The sequence below is a fragment of the Macadamia integrifolia genome, unplaced genomic scaffold (genome assembly GCF_013358625.1).
Source record: "Macadamia integrifolia cultivar HAES 741 unplaced genomic scaffold, SCU_Mint_v3 scaffold_94A, whole genome shotgun sequence".
In the NCBI taxonomy this organism is placed as follows: domain Eukaryota; kingdom Viridiplantae; phylum Streptophyta; class Magnoliopsida; order Proteales; family Proteaceae; genus Macadamia; species Macadamia integrifolia.
The window spans coordinates 372,410-392,194 of record NW_024870676.1 but is presented as its reverse complement, the minus strand read 5'-3'; the positions used below and the strand labels follow the sequence as shown (position 1 = coordinate 392,194).

At 39.3% G+C, this 19,785-nt stretch overlaps 1 protein-coding gene across 1 annotated transcript; it reads right to left on the bottom strand.

Annotated features, from left to right (window-relative positions):
• Positions 1–424: 424 nt before the first annotated feature.
• LOC122071784 (putative ubiquitin-conjugating enzyme E2 38) lies at positions 425–18,033 on the bottom strand. Its single transcript, XM_042636191.1, has 8 exons — positions 17,788–18,033; positions 17,597–17,690; positions 3,559–3,693; positions 3,045–3,476; positions 2,860–2,923; positions 2,304–2,443; positions 1,906–2,217; positions 425–1,011 (listed from the first exon to the last, which is right to left on the bottom strand). Exons 1-8 carry the CDS (start codon positions 17,829–17,831, stop codon positions 736–738), a joined length of 1,497 nt encoding a protein of 498 aa, XP_042492125.1. The 5' UTR covers positions 17,832–18,033; the 3' UTR covers positions 425–735.
• Between the last annotated feature and the right edge of the window lie 1,752 nt (positions 18,034–19,785).

Genomic DNA, 19,785 nt, shown 5'->3' with positions numbered 1-19,785 from the left:
CCTAAAGTAGAACATAAACAAATATAAAATTTAACAAGGATTCAATAAAAACCAAAACCGATAGTTGATTTTGAATTTGAAAATGTGTTCCTATTCTACAAATATAAAATCTAACAAGAAATTTAATAAAACCCATAACCGGTATTCGATTTTGAATTTGAAAATATGTTCCTATTCTTCGTTTGATTCGATTTTGATTTCTACATTTTGTATCTTAAACCAAATAATCAAAACCAAATTGATTGACACCCTTAAATTTGGACATAGATTCAAATAGTGAAGTATCTGCTTCAATGATACCTGATCCATTCCTATTATTTATTTTAATAGTAGCTTTTCCAACACAATTCCCATAAGAGTTTAATGAAAAGCCGAAAAAGGATGTAAGCATTCTAAAATCAAGAATGCACTTTATCAGAACATATATCCAAACAATGTTCTCATTCTCAATTAGGAATGCATTCTGAATTATGAGAATGGGAATACCAATAACAGCCTAAATGTGCATCATGCCATCATCCCATTGAGATCCTACCATCAAATTTAAATAGAGATATAGACAATTCAATCCCATGTCAAATCTATACATATTTACAAATTACAACTACAGCCATATGTTCGAAAAGCTACCTAAATTCCAAAAGGCGTTTTTTGCCTAAAAAACCAGATCTCTGTTAGCCTCAATGTCAGCTTCAATCCACCTTGACTGTTTGATCTCACAGACCATTGTATTTCTTAGAACTCATCAAGCACATCTTCCTCCTTCGTTTGCTTGGGTGATAAATGCATACAGCCCTTTGCTCCAATTTCTGTAAATTTTGTAAAGAGCAAGTTGGAAATATCATATACTTTCTTCTTAAAAGTTTTGGAGCAGCTGTTGTCACCCTCATCAACATTCTGGACTCCTTTAACGACAGACCCTACCTTAGCACCCTCCATATATGCCTTACAAGCCTCCAGAATATCGTTTGCATGCTTATAAAAATGCCCTATGACAAAATCTTCAAAATGCTGCAATCCAAAACCAATAGTTAAAATGATCAACAAGAAGAAAAAAAAAGAAGTAAATATTAGTCCCCCGAAATAAGAGAGAAGTGACTGGTACCAAGAATGGAATAGATTATATGCCAAGAAAATAAACACATGTAGTGTATGCTTGTTGAGCGTATGAATGTATGTCAATATGTGTGCCTATATGCACATTCACTTGTTCAAGGAAAAGACTTTAACATTCCTGCATGCAGGCACTTGGGTATTGATTCAGGGATTGAAGCAACCCTGAGTATAACTCCACTACTACAGCTGAGATTTGCCCCATCCATGAGGGAAGATTGGTATCATGCAGCATCAGCAGGTCCAAGTCACTTGGCCAATATGAAACCAAAAAACCTAAATTTTGCTCGCATAGCACTCTTCTGATTCACCAGAGCAGCAAATTTCTACAGTTCAACGAAATCCTAGTTTCCAACTAGGCCAAACTAACTTTGACACCAGCTGAAAACCATCCCAAAATTACAGTTAAACCACAAAAATGAGAGGACTTGAAATATTGTATTGTGTAACTTTTGTGCCCACCTAGGGCCTATGGCAAGTCTTGACTCTTGACAACACAAGAACAATTTAGAGTGCCACATCTGGAAGCTTAAAAAGCAATTCAAACAACCTTGTTAACAGCTATGTGAAGGGAGATGAATCCATCATCCTACCAAGATCATGCAGGTTACTAGATGTAGTCACACCCAGGGTTGAAGTTTCTCATTAGTAGTAGATGAAAATCCCCATCTCACTACTTGCCTTGGGCCAAAAAGCTACTCATAACCATAACCACCCCCACCCCCACCAAAAGGAAGAAAAGAAGAAACAAAATTTTAAAAAAGGTAGAGAGGAATAGTTGTACAATCCAACCTTTGGTGGCCTGTTTAGCGAGTAAAGCATTGTCCTACAGGATAAGATAAATGTTTCTTCATTGTATTTCCGGGAAAGCACTTCACCGCTCGGCTGCCCACGGCTCCTTTCATATCCAGGCTCATTAAAGTAAGGTTCTGCATTCAGAACCAAAGCTTGGATGGACACCAAGACCTGTAACATGGTTGATTTGCCAGGGATCCACTTCTGGTTTTCATCACCAGTCCAAGTGTTCAAAAGACTCAGACAGACATACCCACAATGGTACAAGTTTGGGTTCAGTCGAAGCCCTCCAGAATGGTAGTGCACTTGCTGGCAGAAGCAATAACAAAGTCTTAAAGAGTTAAAGAATCTATTATAAAATATATTAAATAATCACAATATAATCAAGCACATACCGGTGGAACATTAGGATAATTTGAAGGAAAGAGAACATCAAAGAAGAAAAGACCATCATGGTAGGGAGTGCCAGCAGCCCCAACAATAACAGCCCTCAATAGATCCATCCTCTCTTCATAGACTCTCACAAATATAGTATCTGTCAGCATTAAAATGAGGCAAGAAAACAAAGAATTAAGTTGACAAAAATCCACCAAAATTGACTATTAAAGTAACTTCAAAAGAGCAAAAACTAGTCACCAGTAACATTCACAGACATGGCAGATCTAGCTAATTATCAAGATCATGTCCAAATTTTATGCCTAAAGGGTTTCATATTCTCAATATTGTAAGTTTCACATTTATTACCACAATTACAAGAAAGTTTCAGATCCTCCTAAAATCAGCAATGTAGGTTCAGGTTAAAAACCAAGTACTTTAACCAAAACTGGAAAAATCCAACAGGAGTGAGTGAGGTGAGGAGAAATGAATATTATCAGAACTGATGGGGCCATAATCATCTAAAAAATTTCCACTGCAATAACATATCTTGAATATTACTATATAAAAACTCACCCGGTAAGCCTGCTTCCATGATCTTCCACTCCTCCTGAATTGTCTTCGTCCAAGCTTTTGATGGCTGTCAAAGAAAAAGCAAAACTAGAAGGTAAGAGAAAAATGAATACTTTATAGAACTTTTTTTTGGAGGTGGGGTGGGGGTGGGGGTGGGAGAGAGACCTCCTTTTATAAAACTGACTCACCTTAGCTTGTGAAGAATCTCCCTTAACATGAAAATGATCTGAATAATCACCAACAGTATCAAATTGTTTAAAAACCTTATACTTCTTTAGGACTTCATCCTCCACTTCATCTACCTCTACCAGTTCCACATCAGCGCAAGAACTTGACTGGCTGTGGACTGGTGAACTGCTTGTACCAGCTCTTGTCTTTTGACTTTTGGAAGAGTCCAGCAACCAAGGAATGGATGCCTCAACACCGGGAGGGAGGTCCATTGCATCGAATTGGGCTTGAAGGGACAAAGCATAATCAAAATCTGGTGAATCATCATCATCTTCTTCAAGAAACACCAGATCCTGTGGATTTGGCTCAAGATTGTCTAGAGGGTACTGGGGAAGATCATTCAACTCAAAATCTCTTGAAGTAGGACCCACAAAATCATTTGCCAAAGCATTCTGTCAAACCAAGAGGAATATGGTGAGCTATGAGCAAAGGAAAACAATCATCAATAGCCCAGGGAGGAGGCTGATTATATACCTTCACTTGTTGCCAACTGTAGTCATACCCATTTTCTGTTGCCTTTCCCTTGCCAACTGTTTTAGTTTTCTCATCAATTAACATAATTCCAAGATCATCATCTCCATCAATTTCAATGATGTCATCAGGAACAACCTACAAAGAAACAGCTCCTTCGAAGACTAAAACATAGAAAAGTACTAAAAAATTCATTTGGAAAATGTAAGGACATTATTTGTACACCTCATGAGGTCAAATAAAAACGTAAAAAACTGGTTGCACTTGTGTGGAACTGTTTACTAAAGGTGTAAGTCTGAATACAAAAAACAAATCCAAAGGTCGGTAGATCAAAGGGATACACGTATTGCAGTTAAAATTTATTCACTCACTTTACAACGGTTAATTGTTTAATCTGTTATTTAAAAAGAAACGCAACATACATTTTTTCCTTTTGGGTGGTGGGGGGAGTGCCCCATGGCAAGACCCAATGCGAAACACCTTAACAAACCAATATGTACCTTCTATTGGTCTGAAGTATATCACCCTAGGCTGAAAGACCTGGCTCTTTCTTTTTTTATTTTTCTTGGTTCCAATATTTGTTTTACCAAAAAAAAAAAGCATCAAGGGAGATAGTTATCTCCAATGAGCCCACGGAGAAAGCTTTTCTCTACTGCCATGGTTTTCTGCCAGGTGCCAGCTCAGCCAGCACTAGAATGTTGTGGAATGTGGACAAATTCTCCATGCCAACCTCTATTCATTTCGCAAGTTTCAGCACAAAAACAAACCAAATTTCTACAAACAAAATGGATACCAATAAGTAGACATAGACAATATGGATTCATATTTTAATGTTTCTCCAAAATTGATCAAAGAATTGTCAGCCACGTCATCGACTTAACATCATGTTAAGACTGCTATGTTATGTACTACCGGTAGGTCTCTTTGTTCCCTTCTATTATAAAATATAAATACATTCCTCATGGTAGGTTTAGACTACCTGTAGTGCTTTCTCTCTCTCCTTGTTCTCCTTCTTCCTTGTACAAGGGATGGTTCTAGTGTTTTTGGTATTGCAACATGCCGACATGGTATCAGAGCACTAAGATCCAGTATCTATGATATCGTTTCTGACCATGAAAAACCAGATGTTGACTATTTGCACAGAAGAACTTTCTCTTTCCTGCACTGGTGATTTCTCTCTGCGCAAGGAGATCCTGTTACTGGCAGGTTGGCTATTCTTCCTACCTGCATATGATGTTGTGATGATTATGTGAAAACGTTTTGGTTCTCTGTTTCCGTGCGATTTTTGAGTGGTGATTTCACAAACCGCAGGCTATTGCTCACTACTGCGGAAAGACTGGCTGTCTGGTATTGGTGGTTGCTGCTGTTTGCATGTATAGTTATTGGTATTTGTTGATTTTCTGAGCTACTATCCTCCTGAGATTCTTCTCTGTGATCTGTAACCGACTCTACTTCTGCATTGGAGCCTTCTGAGCAGCTCTCGGTTTGACATAGTATTGCTGCATCTAGTTCTCTCTTGTTGGTTATTTCAGTTCATCAGTATGGCTGATCCTAAGCCCTCTGTGGGCAATGTTAATGTCTAAAAAAACTTCAATCAAATTAAGTGGTGTTTCAAATTATCTTCTCTGGGCACAAGCTGTTAAAGTACACATTAATGCAAAAATAAAGAAGGCTTATTTGATTTCTCCTCCACCATCTGCAGACTCAAAGGACTCTTCAGAATGGGTGAGTGAGACTGTACACTGCTAGTCTGGCTAGGAATGGTATGGAAACTTCTGTGGCTGCCAATGTTTCACTACTGCCAAGGGTATCTGGGACAATCTCAACGAGAGTTATTCTCAGGGTAAGAATATGTCCAAAGTGTATGATCTCTATGAAAAATCACTCTCCTTCAAACAGAATGGCAAGTCTGTTGGTGATTACATGGTGCACTCAAGGGCATATGTGAAGAGCTTAATATTTACCAGCCCCTCTCTACTGATAATGAAGTTCTTAAACTATAGTGTGCTGAAGTTTTTGTTGCAAAACTTTTATCTGGATTAGATTCCGACCCATAGTTGTCACGACGTCTAGGAGACAACTATTCCTATCTGAAGCAGCAGTCTCTTTCTTATTACACTGTGAGACAGTTGGGACATGTTCCACCCTTTCTTTTGTATCATCTGACTTTGCCCCGGAACAAGCTATATCTTTGGCCTGTCATGTGAAATGGCATAATTAGATGATCGTAATAGATTAGAAAGACCCAAGGAGTTGGAAGGGGTCCAAAAGCAAGGCGAAACCAACAAGGCAACCTGGACGCCAAGGCAATGTCTTGAAAACTATGCTCTGACCTGTAGCCTGTCAAGAGTCAAATTCTTGCTGGCGAGAAAATTCTCTATATAAATGAGATATATCGTCGGATTCAACAAATTGTGTGCCCCTCAATCTAAAACCTAAATCCACCTCATCTTCCAAGGACAGTTATATTTTTGCTGTTGCAGTGGTGGGTGTGGCTCTAGTTTTTTTCCTGGCAAAGGTCATGGTTCAAGAGGACAGGATGAGGGCTTAGTATGGGTGGTCATGGCATACAGCCAACTGATCACTCTATTCAACAGTATGCACTAATCACAGTTGAAAAGTATTGGGTGAAGCATAGGAAGCCTCAGTGGGTTATCTATTAGTCAATTTACACATATCACTTTGTCCTTCCTATTGGGTACTTGAGAATGGTGATTAATTATCGGCCTTTAAATTTCTTTTTGGCTGATGAGAAATTTCCTCTCCCTACATGTCCGGCTTTACTTATTCAGTTAGCCCATGCTACTGTGTTCTCCAAGTTTGACCTCAAAGCAGGCTTTTGACAACTTGGAATTGTTCCCAAAGACAGACCAAAGACAGCTTTTTGCATTCCAGGCTATCATATGCAATGGACAGTCATGCCTTTTGGTCTCAAGACAGCACCATCTATCTTCCAGAGAACCATGATGAAGATCTTTGCTCCCATCCAAGACCATGCTCTTATATACATTGATGATATTCTCCTCTTCTCCAAAAATGAGTCTGATCATCGTGTACTTCTTCAGCAATTCCATCAGCTTGTTCAGAAATATGGTCTGATGCTCTCCCCCAAGAAGATACAAATTGGCGTCCCTTCTATTGATTTTCTTGGTGTTTCTATCTCCAAAGGACAATATCATCTGCAACCACATATTGCAACCTCTTGCAACTATTTCCAGATGGTCCTCTCACCAAAAATCAGGTTCAACAATTTCTTGGGATAGTCAACTATATGACAGAGTTTCTTCCACAACAGATCATACATACTTCTCTGTTACATCAGCTTTTGCGTAAAAAAGCTCCTCCATGGTCTGCTGTTCACACATCAGCTATACATGCTTTAAAGAAACTCTCTGAGAACCTCCCCACACTTCAGATTCCATCCACTGGAAAAAGAATTTTACAAACAGATGCCAGTGATACTCACTGGGGTGCAGTCCTTCTTGAAGAACAGGCTCCTCCTAAAAGAACTGCTTGCGGTTACAAAAGTGGATCCTTCAAGCCCTCTGAAGCTCATTATCACTCTACATTTAAAGAGATTCTAGCAGTCAAACGAGGCATAGAGAAGTTCCAATTCCATTTAATTGGCCATCAGTTCCTAGTCGAACTCGACATGTCCAGTTTCCCTCGGACGCTTGAATTTCGCCAGAAGCGTCTCCCTCAGGCACAACTTCTCCGATGGGCTCAGTGGTTCTCCCAATGGTCTTTTGATGTTAAACACATTAACGGAAAAGAAAATGTTTTGGAAGACTTCCTCTCCAGACCTACCTCAACCTTTGCCATTATCCCTTTACTTTTCCCCATAACCCCTGAAGCCTCCACTTCCCAGTCTCCACCACCACCTGGCCATAACCTTTGTTGTTCCCTTCCTTCAACCCTTCCACCAGAAATCCTCCAAAACCTCACCTTAAGAACAGTCCTCTCTTATAGCAAATCCACAGCATTCCGCCTCCTCGAAGTCTCTCTTCGACGATACGGAATCCCCATCTCAGGACTCTGTTTTCATCCTGACTACCCTTTCCTCACCATGTTTACTTTTACCTCCCCTACTGAGATCTCAAACTTCCCTCTCATATACAAGTGCATATTTTGGCACCTCTGTTCCACCCATACCATCACACTTAATTTTTCCCTTCTTACCCTTCATTGGTTTTTAGATCGATGGCCAAATCCTCTTCACCACCATCATCCTCTTTACAACCACCCCCAACACCGACCGGTTATCCTACAGTTTCTCCAGTTGTTCACCCCACCTGAACATTGGCTTAACTTATTATCTGAATTACTCCCCTCCTCTGATGAACCATATCCAGATATTCCCCATATCAAAATCCTCTTCCACCGACCCCCTCTCATCCATCAGACTTTTGACCAACACCACCATCCCTGCCATCACATATAATGTGTCTGGTTTTCATATCTATGGCATCAAACCATATGATCCTTACCACACTCGTTTCGGCCATCGAGACGAATGGAGACGATTTCTTTCCACTATGTGTCGCGTCAATGACACTCTGCCACAACAAGTTCCGGCTCCACTTCTTACTCGTTTGGATAAGGCGTGGGATCTCCACCAATCCGGTCTCCTCACTGATCCTCGAATCGAGCGCCTCCTTGATGCGCACAACGACTGGCTTATTGATCATGCTACCTTTTATCCAACCAGCAACACTGACAGTTCTGATAGCGACTAAGGTTATCTTGTCGAATGTCGTGTGTCTATGCTTTATTAAAAGTGTCAGTAGTAAGTCTTGTTGTACTATTTGCTTTATTTGCTTTTTCAAAAGTGTATTGTATTGTTGTTGTACTATTTGCTTTTTGTACTATTTGCTTTATCAAAAGTGTCGGTACTATGTATGGAATCCAATGTACTCCTTTCCCTATAAAAGGGCTCTATGTTAATAAAGAAGGATCATTGAATCCTTGTGTGACAATAAAAAACCCGAAAATGGCTGGATAAAAGGTAGCATGATCAATGAGCCAGTCGTTGTGCGCATCAAGGAGGCGCTCGATTCGAGGATCAGTGAGGAGACCGGATTGGTGGAGATCCCACGCCTTATCCAAACGAGTAAGAAGAGGAGCCGGAACTTGTTGTCGCAGAGTGTCATTGACGCGACACAATACAATTGATGGAGGGCATGAGAAGGATTAACCATACTACTTTGATGTTGCTCCTTCTATGGCAGTGGTTGTTACCTCTAATAGTGTTTCTCCACTTCATTGCCAATATAGGCTAGGGCATTTATTTCTTTCCAAGCTGGCTGCAACATATGGTCTATCTCTTGAAAAGAGTAATCATCGTACTATTTTCCTTTTTGTAGCGTGTCTAGGAGTCCATCCTTATTTTATTTAGTTCACTCTGATATTTGGGGTCCATGTGTTAAAAGTAGGTCGTGTTTTCTTATTTTGTCACCTTTGTAGACAAACTATTGAATGGCATGTTTGTACCTTTTAAATGATCATTCTGAGTATGTCTGTTTATAAACAATTTTATTATGAAATAAAAGTAAGTTAGGTGTTTATTTAAAAAATTTACGTCCTAATAATAATGCTCTTGAGATTACTCAACGTGAAATTTTATCTTTATGTTCCTGATTGGGCATCAAGCATGTCAAGGGAATGCTGCTTCATGGGCCTCCTGGCACTGGAAAAACTCTTATTGCTCGTCAGATTGGGAAAATGTTAAATGGGAGAGAACCAAAGGTATAGGGATGACTGAATTGTTGTTTTTCATATCGTACTTGAAAAAGTAAATATGCATGTAAGTTGGAGGATCATATTAAGGTGGACACAAATACTTCATAAATCATAACTGAACTGCATTTGAAGAATTGGATCTAGACCATAAGTTCTTAAAGGGCATAAGTGACAAATATCAGGAAAGGCAATGGTTCCAGTGGTGAACTGCATTTGGAGCATGGGAATTATTTCCTGTTTTAGCAGTTCTGGGTATCTCTCTCTCGGTCAAATTTACCCCTCCCTGACTAGTATAGTGGCTTTCTCTTTACTTGTCCTAACCCATTAATTTGCTTCCTATTTCCTTACTGCATTTTCCCTATATTTTTTCTCTTTAGGTGAAGGAAATCTCTCTCATTCTCTCTTTGTTAACATTTGTAGCATGCCCATAGTTGCAAAATTGTGAATTATTTCCAAAGATTCGGAATATGTCATGCTTCTTTGATATATATATATATATATATATAAAATATTGTGGGTCATTCTGATTAATACGAACTATATAACAAATAATTCGTATTTATTAGTAAATATTAATACTTTTGTATTGGTATGTCAGGTTGACAACCGGCACTTATTATAATTAGCCATAACCCGTCAATCTTTTCGCATGGATCCTCGGGCTCGTCCTTTCTTGGAATCTCCATGCAGCCGACCCCATTAAGTTGGATAAGGTTTTGGATGTTGTTGTTGTTCTAAGAATGACATTATCCATTATAGTAGTTGCTTATATACACCTTGACAAAATGGTGTGGCAGAAAGGATAAACCAACATTAGTTAGAAATTACTCATTCCCCGATATTTCATATAAGCGTATCCAAAATCTACTGGGGAGATGCTATTTTGGCTTCTTGATGCTATTTTGGCTTCTTATTATTTGATTAATCGTATGCCCTATTCTTTCCTTCACAATCAACCTCCCATTTTTGTTGTTTCTCCTAACTCTTTATTTGTCTTATCTTATTTTGTTAGTGCACACATTTTGTTCATCATCTTCAGCCTGGCATTGACAAATTGTCTCTACGTGCTATAAAGTGTGTTTTCCTTATGTATTCTTGCACCTAAAAAGGATATCGATATTATCACCCTATAACTAGTCAAAATTTTGTCAATGTTGATGTTATAGTTGACTTACAACCTATCAATTTTAGTACTCCAATTGCAAATGACATTCCTCTTGTGTATTTTGCTCCTATGTCCAAAGGAGTGCCAGTCACCCCAAGCTGCCACCGCCTGTTGCAACCACTCTACTTCATTGCCTTCCTTACTTTCATCAGAATCTTTGCCTGGGAGGGTCAGATCCACTTGCTTTTTCTATTGTTGATTTTTTTTTTTTTTTGAGAAAACTCTTCCACTTCGATACTGCTGGTACTGACTTACAACCTAAAGATTCTAGTATTCCAATTGCAAATGACATTCCTCGTGTATTTTGCTCCTATATCCAAAGGAGTACCAGTTGTCCCAAGCTGTCAGCGCCCGTTGCAACCACTCTCCTTCATTGCCTTCCTTACTGCCGAAAGACTCTTTGCTGGAGGTTCTTCTCCTGGTGATGACTTACATGTTGCTTTACGGAAGATATTCATTCATTTACTCAGAAATATTTGGTAACCTATCCTATTGCTCAATATATTTCTATTTTCCCATCTTTCTAATTTTCTTTGTAATTTTGCTTTATCCCTCACTTCTCACTCTATTCCTAACAGGTATCAAGATATTTAATCTAATCTTGGGAAGAAATCAGATATGGATGCCTTGCTTTCTCATAACACTTGGATTTTAGTTAATAACCTACCTCCAGGTAAAGACCTTGTGCAATGTCATTGGGTGTATACCATCAAGCATAAGCTTGGCGGATCTATTGAGCGCCTAAAGGCTTACTTTTTTGCTAAAGGATATGCTCAAACCTATAGTGTTGACTATTTTGAGATCCTATCTATTACTTGATTTTGGTGCTAAGATTTGGAAGGCCACTAAAGCCACCTATTTCCACATGGGCAAGTGTGACCAGTGTTTTAAACTGAGGAAGAAGTCCATCGGGCTACTTAGAAGGAGCTTTCTGTGGCTCAATGTTACTTTAATCTGCAAGGTATATGAAATGAGATTGATTATTATGAGATTAATCAACCTGTTTGTGAAACTGATATTGTTGGGTTTAAGAAGCGTGAGGAAGAGCTCCATGTTTATGATTTTCTGGCAGGTCTCAATATGGATTATGATCAAATTAGGGATAATGTGCTTATTGTGATCCTTCACCCACCCTTGAAGAAGCCTATTCCATCATTCAGGCCAAGGAACAAAGTTGATCTGAGATGCTACAACTTGTTTCTCAGGATCGATCCGCCCTGGTTTCTGCTACTGGTACAGGTTCCCGGGCTACTTCTGACAAGCCCGTTGTCAAATGTGACGATTGTGGCAAGGAGCATCTCACTAGGAGACTTGTTGGAAGCTTCATGGATGCCTGCCAATTCTCACGGGCATAGTCAAGGTCGTGGGAAGAACACCCAAGCATATTAGTCCAAGACTACAGCTGATTTTGATAGCTCCACTACTACATGTGCCTCTCATTCTCTACCGACAAAATGACTATGCTTCATCGTATGTTAACTCAGATGGGCTCCTCTGCTGTTGCTGCTGCCTCCTCTCTACCAACAATCACTACCTCCCACTTAGCCCACTCAGTACTATAGTTTTTCACCATAGTGCATCTGTAGCTTCCTAGTCCTGGATAATTGATTCTGGGGCTACTGATCACATGACCGGTTTGCCCACCTTTTCTTTTACCTATTGTCCCTCTTCAAGTAATACCAAAATTCGTGTTGCTGGTGGTTCCCTTTCACCTACTGCTAAATCGGGTTCCATTCAGTGCTCTCTTTTGTTATCATTGTCTTCTATGTTACATGTTCCTAAGTTTTCTACTAATTTACTATCCTAACTCATTGTGTTTTAGGACTTGGTGATGGGGGCAATGATTGGCAATGGTAGATGAGTGGTGGTCTCTATTACCTAGACACTAGTCTCTCACGGGCTCTACATACTTCATCCGATTTGGCACTCTAAGAACTTTTAGGTTGGCACTGACGTCTGGGTCACCCCCATGGGGCACTTTATCTAGATTATTCCTGACATTAGTTAGACACTGTATTATAGACCGGTTTATTTGTGATGCTTGTTATTGGAAAAATAACTTCAGACTGTTTATCCTCTTTCTGATAATAGAAGTATTGTTCTTTTTGCTTTAATTCATTATGATGTTTGGGGCCCTGCCTGTTGTGTCTCTGTTTCTGACTATAGATGGTTTGTCACTTTTATTAATTACCATGCTCGTTCTACTTGGATTTATTTACTGCACCATAAAAGTGAAGTTTTTTAGTGCTTTCGGAAATTTTATTGCATGGTTTGTACCCAATTTGATGCTAAAATAAGATCCTGCATACTGATAATAGAAAGGAATATATGGATGGTTCTTTTCAGTCCTACCTAGTTGATCATGGTATCATCCATCAAACCAGTTGTCCGGTTACCCCGGAGCAAAAAGGGGTGGTTCCGTGGTTGAACGTAAGAATCATCATTTACTTGAAGTTGCTTGCTCCTTGATGTTTGAGATGCAGGTCTCTACTCCCTATTAGAGTGAGGATTTATTTACTGCATCATAAAAGTGAAGTTTTCAATGCTTTCAGGAATTTTATTGCATGGTTTGTACTTAGTTTAATGCTAAAATCAAGATTCTGCATACTGATAATAGAAAGGAATATATGGATGGTTCTTTTCAGTCCTACCTAATTGATAATGGTATCATCCCTCAGACCATTCGTGTGGTTACGCTAGAGCAAAATGGGGTGGCTGAACGTAAGAATCGTCATTTACTAGAAGTTGCTCGCTCCTTTATGTTTGAGAAGTAGGTCCCTGCTCTCTATTGGAGTGAGGTTGTCCTTACTGCTGCCTACCTCATCAATCGGATGCCTTTATGTGTACTTGGTTTTAAAAGCCCCATTTAGTTGTTCGTCCCAAGGTGTTTGATTGTGTTTGCTTCGTTCGTAATCATCAGGTTCCAAGCAAGCGCAACCATCGTGGACTCCAGTGTCCTTTTGTGGGCTATTATCCCACTCAGAAAGGCTACCGGTGCTATCATCCACCTTCTCGATGGCTCTTTGTGTCTATGGATGTGATCTTTCGTGAGACTGAGGTGTACTTTCCACCTCTTCGGCGGGAGTTATCTGGGGTCGAAATCCTCTGTGGCCAGAGAATCTGACAGATGCTAGCGAAGATAGTCTCAGATGTTGACATGTGAATCTCGATACGTGTATGGTCAAGATGAGAGCAGAGGCTGGGAAACAGAATCTAGTAAGAAATGGATCTGAAGTCTACTGTTTCCCCCTTTTCTTCTTCTCCCTCCTTCCAATATTTTCTGACTTGATTTTTATCCCTCCATCTTCGGCCATCTGCTATATCGAACTGTAACCGTTGTTTCAATTCATTCTCTCACTTTTTTTAATGGTTCATCTATCACGCTCTAATCCGTCTTTTATAAAGATTATTTGAGAGCGTAAAGCACAAGTTGAACTGCGGCACCATTTGTTCAACTGGTTTTCACAAACCCAGTCTCCATATTTCATCTGAAGGAAAGAAATTTTGATTTTGGTATCGAGGTTTCGTGATGAGAACTCGAAACGCTGAAACCCCCAAATCGAGGGCTACGAAGAAAATGTTGGTGAGGAAATCTGCCACTAAAACCCCTCCAAAGCCATTAGAAGAACAGCTAGAGTCTCCTACGGAGAAGAAGGAGAAACCCTAATCTGTTCTGTCTTGGCGATTTGAAGAGAGGAGAGGAAGGAGGGAGAAGAAGAAGAAAAGGGGAAAACGGTAGACTTCATATCTGTTTTTTACCAGATTTGGTTTCCCAGCCTCAGTCTCTCATCTCGATCGTATAAGTGTCGACATCCAAGACCGTCTCTGCCAGCATCCGCCATATTCTCTGGCAGAAGAGGATCCCGATCCAGTTATCTAATAGTGAAGAGGTGATTTAGATTCTTACTTTTGTGATTGTCCTTTCCTTACCATAGATGATCATGCTACTCGAAAATACTGAAAACAAGACTACTAATTCAGAGTCTCCATTGATCCAGCGGTTACTGTTTATGGGTAGCAATAGATCCAGCAAAAAACACAGGAAGGTCCAGTGATACAAGTATTTTCTTGTAAAAAAAGAACTGACACTACCACTCATACTCCATCGCTTCCTGACCTTGAGTCTTCTCCCCCAGGTATAACCTTTCCTCTTACTTTTGATCAATCTCTTGATGTTCCTATTGCTCATAGAAAAAGTAATAGGACTTGTACCCAGCATCCAATTTCCAAAGTGGTGTTATTCAATGCTCTTTTCCCCATCATATCGTGCATTTGTATCTTCCTTGTCCTCTATTTCTCTTCCTAAAACCTGGCAGGAGGCAAATGCAGAACTTAAGTGGAAGGAGGCAATGAATGAGGAGAAGAGAGCTCTTCACAAGAATTACACATGGGATCTGGTTGTTCTTCCCTTGCAAAAGCGAGCATTTGGCTACAGATGGGTGTTCATGATCAAGCATAATGATGATGAGACTGTGGATGAATATAAGGCAAGGCTGGTGGCAAAGAGCTTTACTCAGACTTATGGAATTGACTACCAGGAGATTTTGCCCCTGTGGCAAACATGAATAATGTTCAAGTTATCATCTCCTATGTAGTGAACCGAGGATGTGAATTATAGCAACTTGATGTAAAAAATGTCTTTCTTCATAGAGAGTTGGCTGAAGAAGTGTATATGGACATTCCACCAGGATACTCTAGTCTTGAAACACAAGGCAAGGTGTATAGACTAAAGAGAGCTCTGTATGGATTAACGCAATCTCCCTAGGCATGGTTTGGTTGCTTTCACAAGGCCATGATAGCAGTTGGTTTTACTCAAAGTAATGTTGATCATACCCTATTTATTAAAAGGGTGGGTGATCAAATCATGGTGCTGATAGTATATGTGGATGATATTGTTGTTACTGGCAACGTAACAGATGAAATTTATAAACTCAAAGCCTATCTTGGTAATGAGTTTGAGATCAAGGACCAAGGAAGACTGAAATACTTTCTTAGTATTAGGGTGGCACATTCAACCAACGGCATTGTTCTTTCTCAGAGAAAGTGTACCTTGGACTTCCTCTCAGAGACTGGTATGTTAGGGTGTAAACCACTGGATTTGAGGCTAACTCTCATCTCAGAAGCATAGAAGGTGAATCGGTTGATAATGGTTGGTATCAAAGGCTACTTGGAAGACTCATATATCTATCCCACACAAGACTAGACATAGCTCATGCAGTAAGTTTGGTGAATCAGTACATGCATGATCCTTATTCCTCACATATAGATGTTGTGAACCGGATCCTTATGTACTTAAAGGTTACCACAAGAAACGACATTTTATTCTCTCTTACAGATCATATGAAGATTGAGGCATACATTGATGTTGATTGAGCAGGTTCCGCAGATGATTGTCGCTTTACTACTGGCTATTGTACATTTGTTGGTGGTAACTTGGTTACGTGGCACAGTAAAAAAAAATCATGATCTGGGTGTGTCCGTCTAGATGCCGATGTTGCTATATTGTAATAATAAGTCAGCTATCAACATTGCACACAGCCCTGTTCAGCATAATCGTAACAAGCATGTCGAGATTGACAGACATTTCATGAAGGAGAAATTAGAACAATGACTTATTTGTATTCCTTTTGTGTAGAGTGAAGATCAATTAGCAAATGTTCTCACAAAGGGACTTCGTAGTAAAACTTTTTATTTTATTTGTTCAAGTTGGGTATGTGATATAGATATACACACACCAACTTGAGGGGGAGTGTTGAATAATGCATTATTGTAATAATGGATTTTAGGGGTTATGTCCAAACGGACCCTTAAGCTCTTAGGGACTACTTAGACTGCTGTTTAGGACTACTTATTTTGCTATAAACAGAGGAGGACTGTGCTCATTAAGGCACAAGTCCATATTCCCTAAAATCTTCATATTTGTTTGCTAGTTGTCAATCAACATGTGCTTATAACAACTTAAATCGAAGGCTAATTCAATCATTCACATTTTTCTTCAAAAAAATAGTTGGAAACCATTGCAACCGCCCCTCCCCCTGAATTTCCTCGGACTCCCCCCTGCTACCCAAGCTCCCCGACCCCCTTTGCTACTCCACCCACCCATCCAAAGCCATAGAGTTCAGATCCCGAGTCACCAAAGAAAACCTTCCAACTTGAATTGTCAAAGCCGCTCAATTGAATCCAAAAAACAAATGCAAGAGGTTGAATCTCACATTCTCACTGCCAACACATCATACTCTACTTTGATATTGGATCGGGTGGCCAACCACGGATGCATCCTCGTGATTTGGACTTTTGAGGCTTGAAGATCAGTTCAAAGACCAAAACAAACATTGGATGTTCCGGTCAAAAGATTCGAAACCTGAGAATGTTGTAGGTAACAACGCCCACCTGCACACCACCCCCTCTTCCTTTCTCTTCAAATATTTTTGGGCTTCTTTTGCTTTCATTTTCCTGATCATTGAAAAAGAGTATAGAAGAAGAGGAGTGTCCACTCAAGACTGTCTTCCAAAAACCCAGGTTCTGGTTTGTTTCCCTCGGGGCCTGTATTGTTTTGAAATCCCAATTTTGTTTTCACGCTAGTTTCTATGGTTGAGGAAGTTTGCTAAAGAGGCAGTGGGTTATCTTCACGGCAAGAAAATGACTTCGATATTATGCGACTCATAAAGGAGAACCAAGCGTATCGAAGGTAGCAATACGAAGTGAAATAGACTGGAAAAAAAAAAAAGGAAGAAGAAGATAAAAGTCCAAATTGCACAAAAAATTGGGAAACTTAATCAATCGATAGAGAGTACCAGTACCACCACCCCTTACCTTTACTCGGATCAAGCAACACAATCAGTCTATAGAACACCTCACATCACAAAGAAAAAAAGATCAAAACAAAAAGAAATCAACAGGGCGGAGAGTACACACAGACCCCAAACTATATTTCTTGCGTTTGAAAAACATATATATAGAAAAAAAGAAGAAATGATCGATAAAAAAACTCAGAAATCTAAACAGAATCATGAAACAAAAAGAAAACGATAATCCGATCAATTTTTCCATCAGTTGCATCAACATTTAACAGTAATAAGTCGACTGATTGGGGAAAACCCTTTCACAAAACGAGAGTTTTCTAGATCAAATTAATACCTGGTTATGTTTTAGAGACTTGGAAGCCGGTGCCTTGATCTCGATGACGTCAGGTTCGTAATGTGAAGAGCTGGCCCCAGACATTGAAATAAGCCTGTTCACAACACCGCCAAAAACTGTAATAATTGAACAGAAGAGCTCAAAGCACTAAAGATTATAAACAGAGGAGAGAGGGGGAGAGAGAGAATGACTTCGACTTCCTTGAGACGAATCTAGATAACGGCGGCTGCTCCATCCCCGGAATGCAGTTTTCGGAGAGAATCTGAGAGTGAGGGTTTTGGCTCCACACGATCGGCTCAGCTGTTCCTCATTTCTGAAATTTCCTCTCTCTAGTACAAGCAATTCTTCTCTCTCCAATTTCTCTTTCCAACTTTCTGTTAAAAGAGACCGATTCAGTAGTCTGTAGTAGTCTCTCTCTCTCTCTCTCTCTCTCTCTCTCAATTCGCGCCTTCTCAAGTAAGTTTTTCTAAAGCACACAAAAATAGCGGGGTTGTCATTCTACAGAAATAACCCTAGATTGACCAATAATTACGAATACTACCCTCCTTATTTTAATTACGAAAGAAAATAAAGTTTGGAGAGGTATAAGTATATTGTAAAGGTCTATTAAGCTAATGGATAATATCAATAGAGGCACATGATGCGATATCATCATGGAAAGATATGAGATAATTGATAAAAGTCATTTCAAAAAAGGAAATATAGAGGTAGCCGCAATAGGTGCTAGCTTATGATATACCCACAGTATTATTGTCATACAAATAAGTGATAAGCTCCAAGGCCAATAAAAGCCACAAAAAAGTTAAAAATAAGCTTGAAGTCCACCCCATGGTTGCAAGTATCGATCTGGGATTGGCCGCATTGGTCGTATCAGGTCAGTGTCGATTGAGATCGATCCCCAATCCTTGATCGATCCGGATAGGTTATCCGGATGATTTTAGGGGTAAAATAGTAAAAAACTGGTACTTTTTATAAAAAGTAAGGGTAAAATAGATCGATATCAACCGATCCAATCTGATCCGATCTAGATAGATATTGGCAAAGACCAATACCAATACTGATACTGATACCAACACCAATACCAATACCGTCCCTAAATCCTTGGTCCACCCAGCTTCATTTGTAGGAGATTCAAAGCTACCATCACAAATGATGATAGGATGATCCTTACTTGATAAACTTCAGTGATCCTTTAAAAAATAAAATTACAATAGGGATTAAATGATATAGTTGGCAGAAGACGTGAGTTGGTAATCCATTTATTAGGATTGTAGCCCGTTATAGAGGAATGGTTAGGCTTAATCTTAAGGAAAGCATATTGATCTCTATAAAGTCAAATAAAGTAAAAAGTAATAGATGAAATAAAAAGACGTCTGAAGAGACTCAGTTCCAAGGATTTAACGGACGGTATCGGTAGTTCCGATGCCAATCTGGAGTGGATCGGATCGGATCAATGGGTATCAGCCGATTTTGCCCCTCTTTTCTTATAAAAATACTAATTTTTTATTATTTTACCCTTGAACCATTCTGGATAACCAATCCGAATTGATCACAGATCAGTCTCAGCCAATACCAATCCGATACAATACTGATACCAGACCGATACTTGAAACCATGCTCAGTTCTCAAGCCCAATGGCCCTGCAGGACCAATACGTTTGGAAACTAGATAAGATAAAACTAAATGTCATTCAGTTTCAGATATAACATCACAAAAGGCAAAATAAAAATCAATACTCTAAAAATTAGTTAACTTGTTCTGAGTCTTAAGTCCCGCTACCAAATCTCTAAAAAAACATAAAAAAAAACTTAATCTTGCTATGAAGTTTAAGTTTCCATAGAAAATTAAGAATGTATATAAACTAGTAAAGCTGATACGTGCAAATGCACATGCAAGCATTTGTCAGGTTGCAAAGAAATTAAATGTCTACAACAATCTAAAAACATCATAAAATTTATCCTTTGTCAAATTTATTGATCCAAATTTTTGTAAGGCTCAATCTATTTTTATAAGGCTCAAGCAAGCCCCCATCGATGCAAAACACAAAAGCAAGTCTCCTTTCTTTGAGACTGCCTTTTCTCCCTAAAAATCAGTATAACAAGAGTATCAGATACAAAGGATTAGAAGAAGGAAAAAAAACACCACTTACAACAACAACAACAACAACAACAAAAACAAAGCAGATTATG

Excerpts from the sequence above, each read along its gene's own strand:
- LOC122071784 (XM_042636191.1), bottom strand. The coding sequence starts at position 17,831 with ATGGAGCAGCCGCCGTTATCTAGATTCGTCTCAAGGAAGTCGAA. Across the intron at positions 2,444-2,859 it reads CATGGAAGCAGGCTTACCGG|ATACTATATTTGTGAGAGTC; the intron begins GTGAGTTTTTAT and ends TAATGCTGACAG. Across the intron at positions 2,218-2,303 it reads ATTATCCTAATGTTCCACCG|CAAGTGCACTACCATTCTGG; the intron begins GTATGTGCTTGA and ends TGCTTCTGCCAG.